The sequence below is a fragment of the Macrobrachium nipponense genome, chromosome 9 (genome assembly GCF_015104395.2).
Source record: "Macrobrachium nipponense isolate FS-2020 chromosome 9, ASM1510439v2, whole genome shotgun sequence".
NCBI classification, from domain to species: domain Eukaryota; kingdom Metazoa; phylum Arthropoda; class Malacostraca; order Decapoda; family Palaemonidae; genus Macrobrachium; species Macrobrachium nipponense.
The window spans coordinates 6,755,057-6,770,056 of NC_061110.1; the positions used below are offsets into that span (position 1 = coordinate 6,755,057).

At 35.5% G+C, this 15,000-nt stretch overlaps 1 protein-coding gene across 1 annotated transcript in view; it reads right to left on the reverse strand.

The window, feature by feature from the left end:
* LOC135218600 (calpain-9-like) overlaps positions 1-15,000 on the reverse strand; it is a 390,351-nt gene that overhangs the window by 362,406 nt on the left and 12,945 nt on the right. Inside the window, exon 2 of the mRNA XM_064255028.1 lies at positions 13,100-14,206. Within this exon, the coding sequence (XP_064111098.1) occupies positions 13,100-13,253 (154 nt within the window). The 5' untranslated portion in view covers positions 13,254-14,206. The remainder of the gene's footprint in view (positions 1-13,099; positions 14,207-15,000) is intronic.

Here is a 15,000-nt window from a genome sequence, read left to right on the forward strand (position 1 = left end):
CATCACTAAGTAACAAAAACATTGTAATAAAATAGCAAAAAATCGTCGCTAAATAACAAAATAACAAAATGATCGTAACAAAATGAAAAAAGATCGTCACTGAATAACAAAACAGCAAAGAGACCACAACAAAATAACAAAGAATAACATCATTAAGTAATAAAAAGATCGTAACGAAACAACGAAAAAAAGATCGTCACTAAATAACAAAATAACAAAATGTTCGTAACAAAATAGCGAAAAAATAGGGTCACTAAGTAAAAAAAAAAAATAACAAAAAGATCGTGACAAAATAACAAAGAATATCATCATTAAGTAACAAAAAAATCGTAGCAAAACAACGAAAAAAGATCATCACTAAATAACAAAATGACAAAAATATCGTAACAAAACGAAAAAAAGATCGTCACTATATAACAAAATAACAAAAAGGAGCCATTGACTTGAAACTCCAGCTTCCGAAGAATATTGACTTAGGTGTCCATTAGGAAGACGTAAGAGAAGGTACAGAGAAATACAGAAAAATGAGATCTCACTTACTAAATAAAAAATATTAATTGATAAATTATTAAATATATAAAAAAAAGGATAAGAAATAAAAACCAGATATAATGTCGACGAGACTAAATCAAATTTCTCTCATTACACATTCCTCAGATTCATGCCCCATTTATGTTGACACGGACTATGTGGGCCAATGTGGTTCCCTGATTAAAAGTTTCTGTCTAATGCGGAGAGTACATGACCACATGGAGCATCCTTTGTCACGTCAGTTGAAACTAAAGGAATCAGATAAACAGAAACAGATAAACGGCAGAGTGACTGACTGCTTACATCAGGCAGACAGACAGACAGAGAAGGAACAAATAGGGAAATTGCTGTAATGTAGAATAACAGAGAAGACAGTTAGGCAAAAACAGAAACAAATATACATATATATATATATATATATATATATATATATATATATATATATATATATATATACAGAGAGAGAGAGAGAGAGAGAGAGAGAGAGAGAGAGAGAGAGAGAGAACGTGCCGTACAAATAATAGTGAGAGAATCAGACCATTGTATAAAGGAACGAGTGTTTGACAAGTAATAATAAGAGAAGAGAGAGAGAGAGAGAGATAGTTAAACAAATCCAGAGAAACAACTTCTTATGGACAGTAGAGAGAAAAATACACTATTTCCGTTAAAAAACACGATGCATAGAGTACAGATTAAAGACAGGCAGAAAAATATTAATAAAAGACGGCAGAAATACCCAACGGCATTTGGCCATCATAACCAAAAGAATGTGAACACATTCTTGCTCTCTATACCATACGAGAGACACGCACTCCTGAGCATCTATCCACCAATTAAAGGGGAATGCGTTTAATGTATTTTTTTTTCCGGGTCAGCGCGCCCATATTTCTTTTTTTTTTTTTTTACTTTTATCTTCTGTGTCATGAAGAGAACAGAGGCAGTATTTCATGACCTGAGTAATGTTTAGGGTATCTAGCTGATGCCCCCAACGATGGAGAATAATAATTCAAGGCTTTTATTGTATTTCATTTTTTTTTTTTTGCATTCTTTGTTTGTATTATTATATAGTGAATTCACATATGCGTACATACAATCATATATATGTATATATAATACACACACACATATATGTGTGTGTTTTTATGTGTTTGTGTATATATATATGTGTGTGTGTATATATATATATATATATATATATATAATCTATTATATATATATTATATATATATATATATATATTATATATATATATATATATATATAATATATAATTATATATATATATATATATATATATATATATATATATATATATACTTTTATACTTATATCTAACGATGATTTCTCAAAAACGTAAATATTATTTTTTAATAAAGTTTAATACAAATAAAGGTCATTTTGATAATCTGGTATTTAATGCAAGTAATATTTTCCCTCCCAAAGCAAAGTAAATTCAAGCCTATCTTTATATCTAAGTAAGGCAATGATAACTTTCCTCCATACCTAAGGCATGTGGATAGCTTTTTCTTTGCAAAGTTAATCAAAATTCCTCCCGCGAGTAAGGTCAGGAAAATGTTCTTCGTCAGGTAAGTTAAAATTCAAAATTCCTTCCCCAATTTTCGAGATGCAGACCAAAGTAAGAAAGTCAGTTTCCACCGGCTAATTAAGATTCAAATGACGTGAAATATTGAAAGAATTCGGTCACGGAGTCACAACCTGGAATGCGGAAGAAAAAAGAAAACATTAGAAAGATGCTGACCTTTAAAAAAAAAAAAAAAGAAAGTAGCGAGTTGAAATGAATTTTCGACAACGGGACGTGCGATCGTAAACAAGAAGTTTGGTGACCTTTGGTGAATTTCATACTAAACAAAAATACGGAACTTTAATATGAAATATTAATCAAAGGAGAAACGTTCGGTCCCATGAGGTCATTCAGCGCTGAAAGGGAAATTGAGAATAACGGATCTTTGAAAGGTGTAATAGAAGGAAGACTTCTCGCTTGCGCTAAGAAACAGTTGTTAATAGAGGGTTGAGAGGGAAATGGAATAACGATGATATTAACGGGGGTACAGTAAAAGGAATGAAAGGGGCTGCAGCTACGGGCCGATGGAACGCCACAAAGAACCTCAAGGTGTACTGATGGCACTACCGAACCACCACCACCCCACCCCCGCCCCCACACCCCCAACAGTGAACTAAACTATGCCTCGACGGTGGACTAAGCGCGTGCTATGTGCTATTCGACATCACGCATGGCAGGGCACCTGCGACCGTGTCATTGGCGTCTCCGGATCCGGAAACACAAAGAGAGAAACACTACAACTGGAATCCCCGGCAACTTATTCGAGACGAGTCCGGATTAATCCTCGGGAGCTGGAACTCTCTTCGGACGTATATGCGACCCAGTCGGCTTTGACGCCCTAAATAGCTGCGCAGAGATGACATTTTTTTTCTCCTCTTATTTTTCGTTTTCCTTGTGCTCTGACCAGAGAATAATCATTTCTCTCTTCCTTTCTTTCTGACTGGACATCCAATAAAAAACAGAAGTGAAAAGCACCGATACTGTCAATTTGCATTATTTAGCTTGTAAAGACAATTAGAAGTTTGAAAGCTGCTTTTAGCATTTTCATTATATTGAGAACATCCAAATGAGTTGTTTTTTTACTATACTCTGTCATTAGAGCGTGTCCTTTCCTCCAAATTACACAATCTGATCGGATAGTTTTTATTATTACTTGACCTTTCTTTATTCCTATTTCTTTAAAGTTTCCAATTCTCGTTTAAAACAGTTACCCCTTTTTTTGTCAATTGAATGTACCATTTTTGAATACATTAACATTATTATTGATATATTCACATTGAGCTACATAAGAAGTGAGTTAACTTGTAATAGAATAACCGTGATTATGCAGAGAGAGAGAGAGAGAGAGAGAGAGAGAGAGAGAGAGAGAGAGAGAGAGAGAGAAGCAGTGGAAAACAAAAATAATGTAAACTAAGAAACATAAATTTTTATAACATGCTATTCAAAGATCTTGCTGCACTAGAGTAGAAAAGTCTTTGATTTTTTTAATAATGTAAAGCTTCTCTATATCTGAATTTCAGCAACAATTTAGACACGAATATGAACTGGAACAAGAGAGATTCAGAGCGAGCACAAACGACGAATCCGCGAACTGAAAAACACATACTTCCGTGAAAGATTTCTATAAATTTTCAAAGTGACTTGACTCAGGATTGGCTGTGCAGCAGAGCTTGCAAGGAGAGAGAGAGAGAGAGAGAGAGAGAGAGAGAGAGAGAGAGAGAGAGAGAGAGAGAGAGAAAAGCTGGCCCAGGAACGGCAAAAACCCATCTTTTTCATACTTTGTACCCCATGTACATAACCTTTGCTGAAAAGATATGTGATGGAACTCCAGAGTCTTCCCTGTTAGAGCTTATGTACACGCGCACTCCCCCCCCCCCCCCCCACACACACACACACACACATATATATATATATATATATATATATATATATATATATATATATATATATATATATATATACACATACATATATATATATATATATATATGTGTGTGTCTGTGTGTGTATGTATGTATGTATATTTACATGTAAATTTGTATGTTTGTGGGCTATAAAAATCCGAGCCTCTTGACCAATTTAGACAAAATTTCCCACGTGGCCATCATTTGACACAACTTAGGATATTAGGGTAGGTTTCAAACCCGTGCCGCCCCCCCCCCCCCCGCCCGCTTCCCCTTCCCCATTCCCCATCCCTTTGAAACTTATGTAGTAAATAAACTCTACGGGTTTATCATACCTCATTTTAAGTGCTAGGTTACCCTAGAAAAATATTATTGAAGATGGTTCTCAGGTTCACTGACTAACATAATACTTGGATAAAAGGGACGCACAGTACAGTAATACTTGGTTAAAGGGGCAGACATAGTAATACCTGGATATTATATATATATATATATATTATATATATATATATATATATATATATATATATATATATATATGTGTGTGTGTGTGTGTGTGTGTGTGTGTGTGTGTGAATGACAATAAAATTAAGGAATAAGTTATAACCCACGAGTGGTTTGAACTTCTATACTCTATACAGAATGCTATGAGTTACACTCACAGCATAGCCGAATATGCCAAAACAGAAAGTTCTCCTCCCGTCCGAAGTCAGCATCACTCATGTGCCTACTCACTTTCGGATTCAAGTAGACGTTCTTAGAAAGTTCTGTAGTAAACCAGCAAACATGACAGTTAAACCCCTATCACGATTTAACGAAATGTCCTATTTTGGTGACTGACATCACCTCACTATATTTCTAGTCTCTTTACGATCCTCAGGATATGGTCATCGTACGGAGGTAGAATTATTCGCGGATATAAAGAGATTTCAATCGAAATGATATACCTATCTTGATCTGCCGTCTCGTAATAATTTGTATACGAAGGACTGAATTACTTCCTAATTCACTTAGTACTTATGCTACTCAGACCAGCACTAGCAATGGGTAGTACAACTTCAGTTGCAGCGTTTGTTTACTTTCCGTCTGAAGAACCTGCTGCTCCATCTTCTTCTTCTTCTTTTTTCATGTCTTCGACAGCAGACTACTACTACCTGATGCTCCTCGCTGACCGAGAGGAGAGGCGGCGAACCAGCCAATCAGCAGCGGGTTTGCAAAGCGCGTAGGAAGGCGGACTGAAACTGAGTTCATTCATGCGTAGCCTCGGAGTAACAAAGCTAGATGCCTTTATCCCGAAAGGTTGAGAGAGAGAGAGAGAGAGAGAGAGAGAGAGAGATTTTTCCCGAGGGCAGAGTCACTTGGCGCTGCTGCCGCTGCTGGCCACTCGGGCGTAGCATTGCGCAGAATTAAGAATGCGCGTCGGATTTCCGCGTACGATTAAGCGCGCTCATCATCATCATCATCATTATGATGACCGCGCGCGAGACGTTACGCCAAAAGCACTGTTATCCGATGGCATTTCCAGGTGACGTCAGGACGAGTTGAGAAAACGGACGAAGAAGAATAGTTAAAATGGAAAAAAATAATAATAATAAACAAAGAAAAAAGGCGTCTAATAACGATAAACGAATAAACACGAAAAAGGGATTTCTTGTAATTGTTTCAACCCCCCCCCCCCCCCCCCCCCCCCCCCCCCTCTCCACTGCTCATCTTTGCCTCTCTTTCTCTCCCATCTTCTGCTTTCCTCCTTTTAGGAGAAACCTTCAATTTCTCCCATTCCTTTAGAATTATTTTCACCTTCAAATTTATCACTTTTCTTCAGGTTTCCCCCTTCCAAAAGATATAATCCATATTTTCTCCTTCTCTTTATCCTATTTTATCACTTTCCTTCTGCTTTCCTCCTTTTAGGAGGAATCCTCCATTTCTCCCATTCATTTGAGTTAAATTTCATCTTCAAATCTATCACTTTTCTTTCATCTTATCCAGCAAGAAAAAGAAAGATAAATACTTAGTTGTCCTTCGACCTACCTCATAAATCCAGTGAAAAAGGGTAAAATACATTTCAATGCAAACGTGGTAAATCCGGTTAGAAAAAGGTGAAATAGATTATAATACATTAGTGGTAACTCCAGTGAAAAAAGGTGAAATACATTATAATTCATTAGTGGTAAATCCAGTGAAAAAAGGTAAAATACATTTTAATACATTAGTGGTAAATCCAGTGAAAAAAGGTGAAATACATTAGTGGTAAATCCAGTGAAAAAAAGGTAAAATACATTTTAATACATTAGTGGTAAATCCAGTGAAAAAAGGTGAAATACATTTTAATACATTAGTGGTAAAGCCAGTGAAAAAAAAAGTTAACTACATTTTAATACATCCGTGGGTACTAGCATATATAAACAGGGAAATTCTATTTATAGCAATAACGTACCACGGTCACTCCTTCACTATACCCGGGTATCATAACCTTGAGTGTTCTCCGGGTATGATACCCATCAATAAAACATATTCACTTTGCTGTTTGTGAGACGCGTCGATAACGCTTTTGTTTGTTTGTGGTCTGTCTATATGTTTTTGTTTGTAATTTCTTTATGCATTGAATGAATTCGTAAATCAATTATTTTTCATTTTTATAACGTTGCAAAATAGAATAAAATCCTCTCTAATTTCCAATTCTCACTAAAGAGAGAGAGAGAGAGAGAGAGAGAGAGAGAGAGAGAAAATAAAGCTAGAGAACAAAATGCTTTTGTGAAAAAAACAAACCTTGTCTTTCCAAGAGAGAGAGAGAGAGAGAATGGGGAGTTTACCAATGAGGAATTTTCCCAAATCCTTGGTAAACGAAACTTGCTTTCGAAGAAGAGAGAGAGAGAGAGAGAGAGAGAGAGAGAGAGAGAGAGACCTGCCAGCAAAATGCTTTTAAGAAAAATTGACAACCAACCTTTTGTTGACTTTTAGAGATTGTAGAGAGAGAGTTGAGGATGGTAAAAGAAGAGTAGAAAGAGAGATTCTTAAGAGAGTAACACGAGCAACGAAGCGACTGGAAGAGAGATTTACGAGAGGAGCGTGGAGGTACGAATTGGTATTTGAGAGCTTGAGAGAGAGATTCTATCAATAAGTTACTTTTCCCAAGTCATGCTTAAACGAAACCTGCTTTCTGAGAGAGAGAGAGAGAGAGAGAGAGAGAGAGAGAGAATAACAATATGATAATTTCTTAATTATAATTTCATTTGCGGCGTCCCGGGTAATCAATTCGACCACATCAAGTTTATGACGTTCCCTAATTGAACACAAAAGGACACCTGAACATTTGCACTTAACTGGTTCCCCTATTTGGTTATCTCCTTATTCATTTCCTCTCTTTTTATCATTCACGGTCTCTCTTATTCCCATTCTTTCTTTTTATTATTCACATCCTCTCTTAATAATTTCCTACCCCCTTTAGAGAAAGAAGGATTTCAATTAAGTAAATAACCACAAATCATGTCATTAGGTTCTTAGGTTCTGTTGTTACTTGGGTTTATTTTCCAATTTCTTATCCTTTTCGTTTTCATACTTTTCTGGATATTCATTTCATCATTTATCTTTTTTATTTTGGTTGACCAGTCCCTCATACCGTCTCATTTTGCATATTATCTCTTTCATCTCTCCCGCTCTCTCACATTGCCTTGTTTACTCTCTCTCTCTCTCTCTCTCTCTCTCTCTCTCTCTCTCTCTCTCTCTCTCTCTCAGAAAGCAGGTCTTGTTTGCTCAAGTTATCGAAAGAGTCAGTTATCGGGAAAATCTCTCTCTCTCTCTCTCTCTCTCTCTCTCTCTCTCTCTCTCTCTCTCTCTTCGAAAGCAAATGCTTTACTTTTTCTCTGAAAAAGAAAAAAAAAAACAGTATGTTCACAAACTTGCCTCGCTTCTGTCTCTCTTCTCTCTCTCAAAAAGCACGTTTCGTTTACTCAGGATTTAGGAAAAGTCACTTATCAATGGAATCTCTCTCTCTCTCTCTCTCTCTCTCTCTCTCTCTCTCTCTCTCTAAGAGCAAGCTCTACTCTTTCTCTCAAAAACATTGCTCGGAAGCCTGCCTCCCCGCTCTCTCTCTCTCTCTCTCTCTCTCTCTCTCTCTCTCTCTCTCTCTCTCTCTCTCTCTCTAAAAGCAGGTTTCGTTTACTCAGGATTTGGGAAAAGTCCCTTCTTTGATAGGATCAATCTCTCTCTCTCTCTCTCTCTCTCTCTCTCTCTCTCTCTCTCTCTCTCTTTTTTTTTTATACCTCTCAAAAGCAAACTGTTTACAAGCCCCGACAAAGACCAACGCGTGCCAAGACTCATCTTGCATAAACGCTCGGTTGTTTACATAACCAGTTTTTTTGTTTTTTTTTACGAGAAATTAACATCTTGTGAATGACCATCGCTGACTTCTTCAGGTCTTTATAGCTGGTTTCTATAGGTGTTACATTCGGCACCTTTGTTCGTCAGCGGCTTCTTTGGTTTTTGTCGTTGTTTTTTCGTGTTTAGGTTCATGTTGGTGTTGTTGTTGCTTTAACTGCTGTTTTTGTTGTTCTTGCTTGTGATTCTTTTTATTGTTGATGTGTTCCATGATCTGTTTTTTGTTGTTTCTATTGTTGCTTCTGTCTTTTTTTAAGTTGTTATTTTTTTGTTACCTTATGTTGCTTCATTCTATAGCATTGTTGTTTTTTATCAATTTTTATTAGCTATAATTATGTTGTAGTTGTTGTTAATCTTTTCTCATTTTGTTGCAAGAGCAATGCTGTTACAATTACTCAATCTGTACATTTTAAACTTACTTTCTACATTTATCCTCATAATTTCTAGCCAATATTTTTTTTATTTTATGATTAAAATTCAAAATGCAATTGAATTTGTTTTAAGAGAGCCTGAGTGACAGACAATTAGTCAGACAGGCAGACTAAACAGGGTTTATGTGGTCAATGGTCAAACTCGTCGTAGACAGCTCTGCATTTTTTATAAATTCGCCAGTTAGCAAATTTCTGTATTCAGCTTCTCTTGTATTATCTATGATGGAAGTTATCATAACTAATGTAAAGAAAAGAATCCCAAGAAAGGTATACCAATGCTTACTGAGAAATAAATGACTACAACCTAATATAAACAATGGTAGAAGCTGAAGTAGTAGCTGGAAGCATTGCCTATGCAACGGCCCCTCCCTAAACTTTTTCCTCATCTACGAATTCCAGTCGTTCTTACCAAATGCCTCGGTACTCTGGAATTTATACCGGATCCTCGCGTCCTCAGTAAACAACGTTGTGGAAATTGGTTAGATAAGTTTTACCCTCTTCAAACGTTTATACTATTCAAAAGACTTTATGAGAACACAAATGTGCATTTTACATTCATGTGAAAATAGTCACTAAACAACTTCTAAACTTAAGAATATTTATCGGATCTTCGCGTCCACACTAAACAACAATATGGGAACTGATTAGCACAAAATCTGAACCTTTTGAGATTGCATACTTTATTAGGTAAACTTCTTTTTTACGGGAACGCCCACGTACAGTTTACAAATTAATGTCGAAATAGTCATTAAACGAACATCTGACGTTCTTTAATCCAAAATGTGCAACAAAGGTAAATAAAACTAAAAATAATAAAAATGAAATAAATATGAAAATGATTAAATTATAATAAAATTAAAATAAAAGACTAAAAATAAAAATGATGAAAATAAAAGTAAAAATAATAAAAGAATCATAATAACAAAAATAGAGATAAGAATAATAGAAATAAAAATAAAGTGAAAACGCAATGGAGCTTTTTTTATGAAAGGTGGTTAGGGAACGTGGGAACACTATTGCTTAATTGCTTGTTATGTCTACGATGGCAGTTATTGTATGTGACGTGAGAGAACACTTGATCCCAAAGGAGAGTGAGAGGCTCAGCCCTATGCCCTCGTGCAGCCCAGATGTGAATATGACATGCGAATGATAACTGGGAAAGTTAATAAAATGGAGATCAGCCCAAAAAGAGGCGGTTTGCGTCGGGTTATCAACCGAAGGATGTTTTTTAGTGGGGAAAGGATTGTTGGTTTAGAATCTGCCACGCGGAATTTCATCCTAACGGGAAAGTATTATTAGACTAAAATAACAATACATATTAATACATATGACTGCAAGTCACTTCTCAACACTGAACCAAACTTACAGCTTACTGAAACGTTAATCTACAGAGCACTGAAGCGTAGAAATGCCTTGATGTCTCGGATTGGTAAAGAGGTCTACTTCTAAATTATTAATTCCCAGCTAACTATTAAACGTTGATCTTAAATATTTATCATAAAAAAAAAATTGTTTAAATAACTCATATCCAGGCAAGCAGAACAATCGTACAAGATGACGTGATTTTCAGTGTTCTAGTTCTTAGATTATTTCATTAAAAATATTCGAATCTTTTGGGTCAGATTTTTTTTTAAATCTGGAAACTTAGGGAATTCGTGTGGATGTGAGAACTGTGGCAATGTTTCGCAAGAATAAACTTCTCTATTTGTCTACGGAAGTCTTAAAAAATAAATGAGTCGACTTGGGAACTGGAATTGGAATTGTAATACGAAATTTGGGGCAGGGCCCAACCGCTTAGACCTATGAGGTCATTCCATTCACCATCGAAAGTGAAATTAGTGTAAAATGTTTGAAAAGTATAACAGGTGGAAAACCTCATAGCTGCAGTATGAAACAGCTATTAGAAGGTGGAAAGTAAGACTGGAAGAACTTGAAGTAATGCCTACAGCGCATCGCTTGAGGTACACTGGCAGCACTATCTCCTTGCAGGTAGTAGGCATTGATTTTCCAATGTGAATTTCGTGACTTTACATGATAATCTGAAAAATTAAATATGACCATTTGCAATTTCCAGATAAAACAAAACAAAAAAAATTTTATACATGACCTTCCTTGGAAATCTGGCCAGTCTACATTTGGTCGTCATGCATAAACTCCCTGATCTTTCCGGAAAATCCAGAGACGATCGGGTAATAATATCTTTGATTCAAAGGACGGAATCACTTGATCTTTCCAGGAAATCCGGATGGGATAGAGAGAATTGAATTCAAGATTTTCTGAATGAATTTCTTGCTCTTTCCAGGAAATCCAGAAGGAAGAGAATGGATTTAGTTCTGGTCTCTAAAATGAATTTCTTGGCCTTTCCAGGAGACATGGAGGAATGAATATGAACTTATTTCTGGCCTTCCAGACTTTCTATAATAAATTTCTTGACCTTTCCTTTCCAAGAGATCGAAAAAAGTAGAATGGATTTCTTTGTGGCTTTCTTGAATGAAGACTTGGTTTATTTCTGGCCTTATAAGATGAATTTCTTGGCCTTTCCAGGAGACACGGAGAATGGAAATGAATTTATATCTGACCTTCTAGATCTTCTAAAATAATTTCCTTGGCATTTCCTTTCCAGGAGATCCGAAACGAATAGAATGAATTTATTTCTTGCCTTTAAAGAAGAATTCTTGACCTTTCCAGGAAATCCGAAAGAGCTCAACTCAACCATTCCTGGATTTAGGAAACAAATTCCATGAACTTTCAGCAGAACACTGGACACAAACGGTCATAATTCTGGATGACTGGCCTCACAAGGAGAGACACGGGTGTAAGGAGGTATTCCCAACGGGCCCTTTGTTTCAAAAATTCCGCCTCCCAGAAAGGTCCTCTTACTCACTCGCCCGATCGTGAACCCATTAAAAAGTTTCCCGGTCATTCCAGCCTGTGATTACTCTGTCGCGGAAACTGATCGTCCCTACTTATGGCTTTTGGTGGACCGTGAAATCACTCGGATGGAATTTTTTTTTTTTTTTTTTTTCATTTTGTTCGTTTTCACTTTTTTCTTCAACTTTTTTTTTACTGCTTTTTTATGGTCTGCTTGTGTCAGTCCCGCCTTTGTATAGTGATGTACAATTGCAGGAGTTTGTTTGTGCGTTTGTGTTAACGTAAACATGTTTGCTTTCTACTTCATGTGACTGCAGGTAACCTAATTTTACCTCTGTGTTAAACAAATATGGATATTCGTATATCTATATACGAATATACATACATTTTTAGATTCAAAATGCTATCATAGTCAAATTAAATACATAACAGAATCCCCACCTTGTTAGATTTTTTTGAAAATCATCCATGTAGCTTTATAACGAAAATATAGAACAAAACTTTAACGTATTTGGAGGTAAACGGAACTTAACCACCCGCTTTACTGAATGAGTTTGGGGGAAAACAATAGACCCTTTCTTTAGGCCTATTGCCTTCAAACAAGCTTCACTTTCAGTTCTAGATTCACGGGGGAAAAAAAAGAACAATAAAATTTCCTGCTATTGGATATACTAAGTACAAAACTTACATGTTATTTGAGAGAGAGAGAGAGAGAGAGAGAGAGAGAGAGAGAGAGAGAACGAGAGAGAGAGAGTGAGTGCTCGAGTAGTCACCCTTGCATTACTTTTATTCAATACCTATTTAAACCGTTATTTAAATTCTGAATGTTAAAAATTAAGAGAGAGAGAGAGAGAGAGAGAGAGAGAGAGGGAGTACCATGCCTCTTGTCATTCATTACTATTCACCTATACTTAAAATTTTATATTGTAAAAAAAAGAAAAACTGAGAGAGAGAGAGAGAGAGAGGAGAGATGATTGGAAAAAAAGAAGAGCGAGAGAGAGAGAGAGAGAGAGAGAGAGAATACCCTGCCTCTTGTCATTCATTACTATTTCACGTATATTTAAATTTTACATGTAAAAAACTGAGAGAGAGAGAGAGAGAGAGAGAGAGAGAGAGAGGGAGAGAGAGAGAGAGAGAGAGAGAGAGAGAGAGAGAGAGAGAGAGAGAGAGTGCTATTACCTCCCCAGCATTAATTCATACCTATTTTACCTACATTTACATTTTGTGAAATGTTAAAAAATTTATGTGTGTGTTAGAGAGGAGAGAGAGAGAGAGAGAGAGAGAGAATTACCTAATCGAGGCCCTAGCCATTATATAAAAAAAACTTAATGGCATACACCAATGCTTTCAAACTCTCATTTCAAAGACACAGAGCATCAGACAAAAAGGCAACAATGACCACTTACCTCTGGACGAATGGAGGTTGAAGACAGGCAGGAGGGCCCTGTTCTTCCTCCGGAGCCTGCAGAGGCCTATGTAACAGATGACGAACCACAGGACGCAGATGAACACGATGATGCTGGCGCATATCGTCCAGATGATGGCGTTCGTCACCTGCATTATAGGCTGGAGGAGGCAGCTGCCGGTATCGGCATCAAGTTTCACGTTGCGACGTCTTCACTTTTATCTTTTTTTTTTTTTTTTTCCTTCGTTATTCCCTCTTTACTGTTTTGTTCTTGGGTGTGGCGGTTTTCATATGCCTCGTAGGTACATGATTCATGTTTTTTTCCTGTTAGGAGTTGGTCTATCCCTTTTTATTATTGTTATTTTTTTATTGTGTTCCTTCTCTGATATTTACAGGGGTTGGCAATACACGCTTCGTGATTTCTATTTTTCCATTGTCTTTACACGTTTCTTTTTTATTGCTATTATTCTTATTTTTGTCCTTTTCAAGCTTTTAGAAAATATACTTGATTTAAAAACACTTCTCAATCACACTTTTACTATATTTCATTTCTATTAGTTTTTTATTTATTTTTTTATTTTTTTACTTTCTCAGTCTTGAATAATTCGAGAATCACAACATATCATTTTTATCACTTTTTTCATTTTTTTCATTTTCATTTTCAGTCTTTTATATGATTCATCAAGATTTATATATTTACATGCCTGTTTTCCAGGCGTTCCCAATATATATTTTATTTTTTAAATTTTTCTCATTCAACGCTTTTTATGTGTTCATAAAATTTGTCTATCTCTGCTAAAAACATTCACTCACGATTGTAACATTCCGATCCAGACATTCATGCTTCCGAATGTCCTTCCAAAAAGTCTAAATGATTATGTGAGTTCATTGTGGCTTCCTTTCTAGAAAGAGCACTTTCTCTAGAATATTTCTCAAGGCAAATAAGTCCTGGACAAAGTAACACTAGCATAACTGGCATATCAGATTGTTCGCACAAATGAAAAACACTTGACTAGCACAAGTCTGAAGTCCACATCTCCCCTTCATAGTGGAAAAAATGGTTATTGAACGTCACAGTTTGGCAGTAACTCGCCACATGTTTCTGTTCCTGAGTATATAAGGAAGTGATATAAGGAATTATTATTTATAATAGATAGAGTGAGCCATATGACGTAATTTTAACACATTACGATTATGGGTTATTTCATCAGGAAATCATTTGTTCAAAATTCATTACAAGGTTTCACTAGAACCTTTACATCATTTTGACAATATCAAAAATTACCTCAATTGTAATCTAGAAAAATATAAATGAAAATTAGGTCTTATAAATGGAGGAACAGAGTGGAAAAAATTAATAAACAATTAAATAAATACGTATACTAAATGAGTAAATAAATAAATAACATTATAATAAGTTAGTTTCATATATACATAATATACAAAAGTCAAGGGCACTGAATAGAATAATCAATAACTTCAAAATACAACAACAAAAAACAGGTAAGTAGAATGTGGGTTATTTCATCAGGAATTTTTTTTTTTTTCAAAATTCATTACAAGGCTTCCCTAGAAACTTTACATAATTTGCCAATATCAAAAATTGCCTCAATTGTAATCTAGGAAAATATAAATGAAAATTAGGTCTTATTAATGAAGAAACAGAGTGGTTAAATTAATAAACAAATAAATAAATTAGTATAATAAAAGATTAGATTAATAAATTGCTAACATAATAATAAGTTAGTTTCATACATATACATAGTATACAAAAGTCACGGGTACTGAACAGAAAAATTAATCATTTCAAAACACAACCAAAAAAAACCAGGCAAGTAGAAAAAAAAAATTTCCCAAATCTCTGAAAACCTTTGCCTGATTAAAGAGAAAGGGTAACAGTCC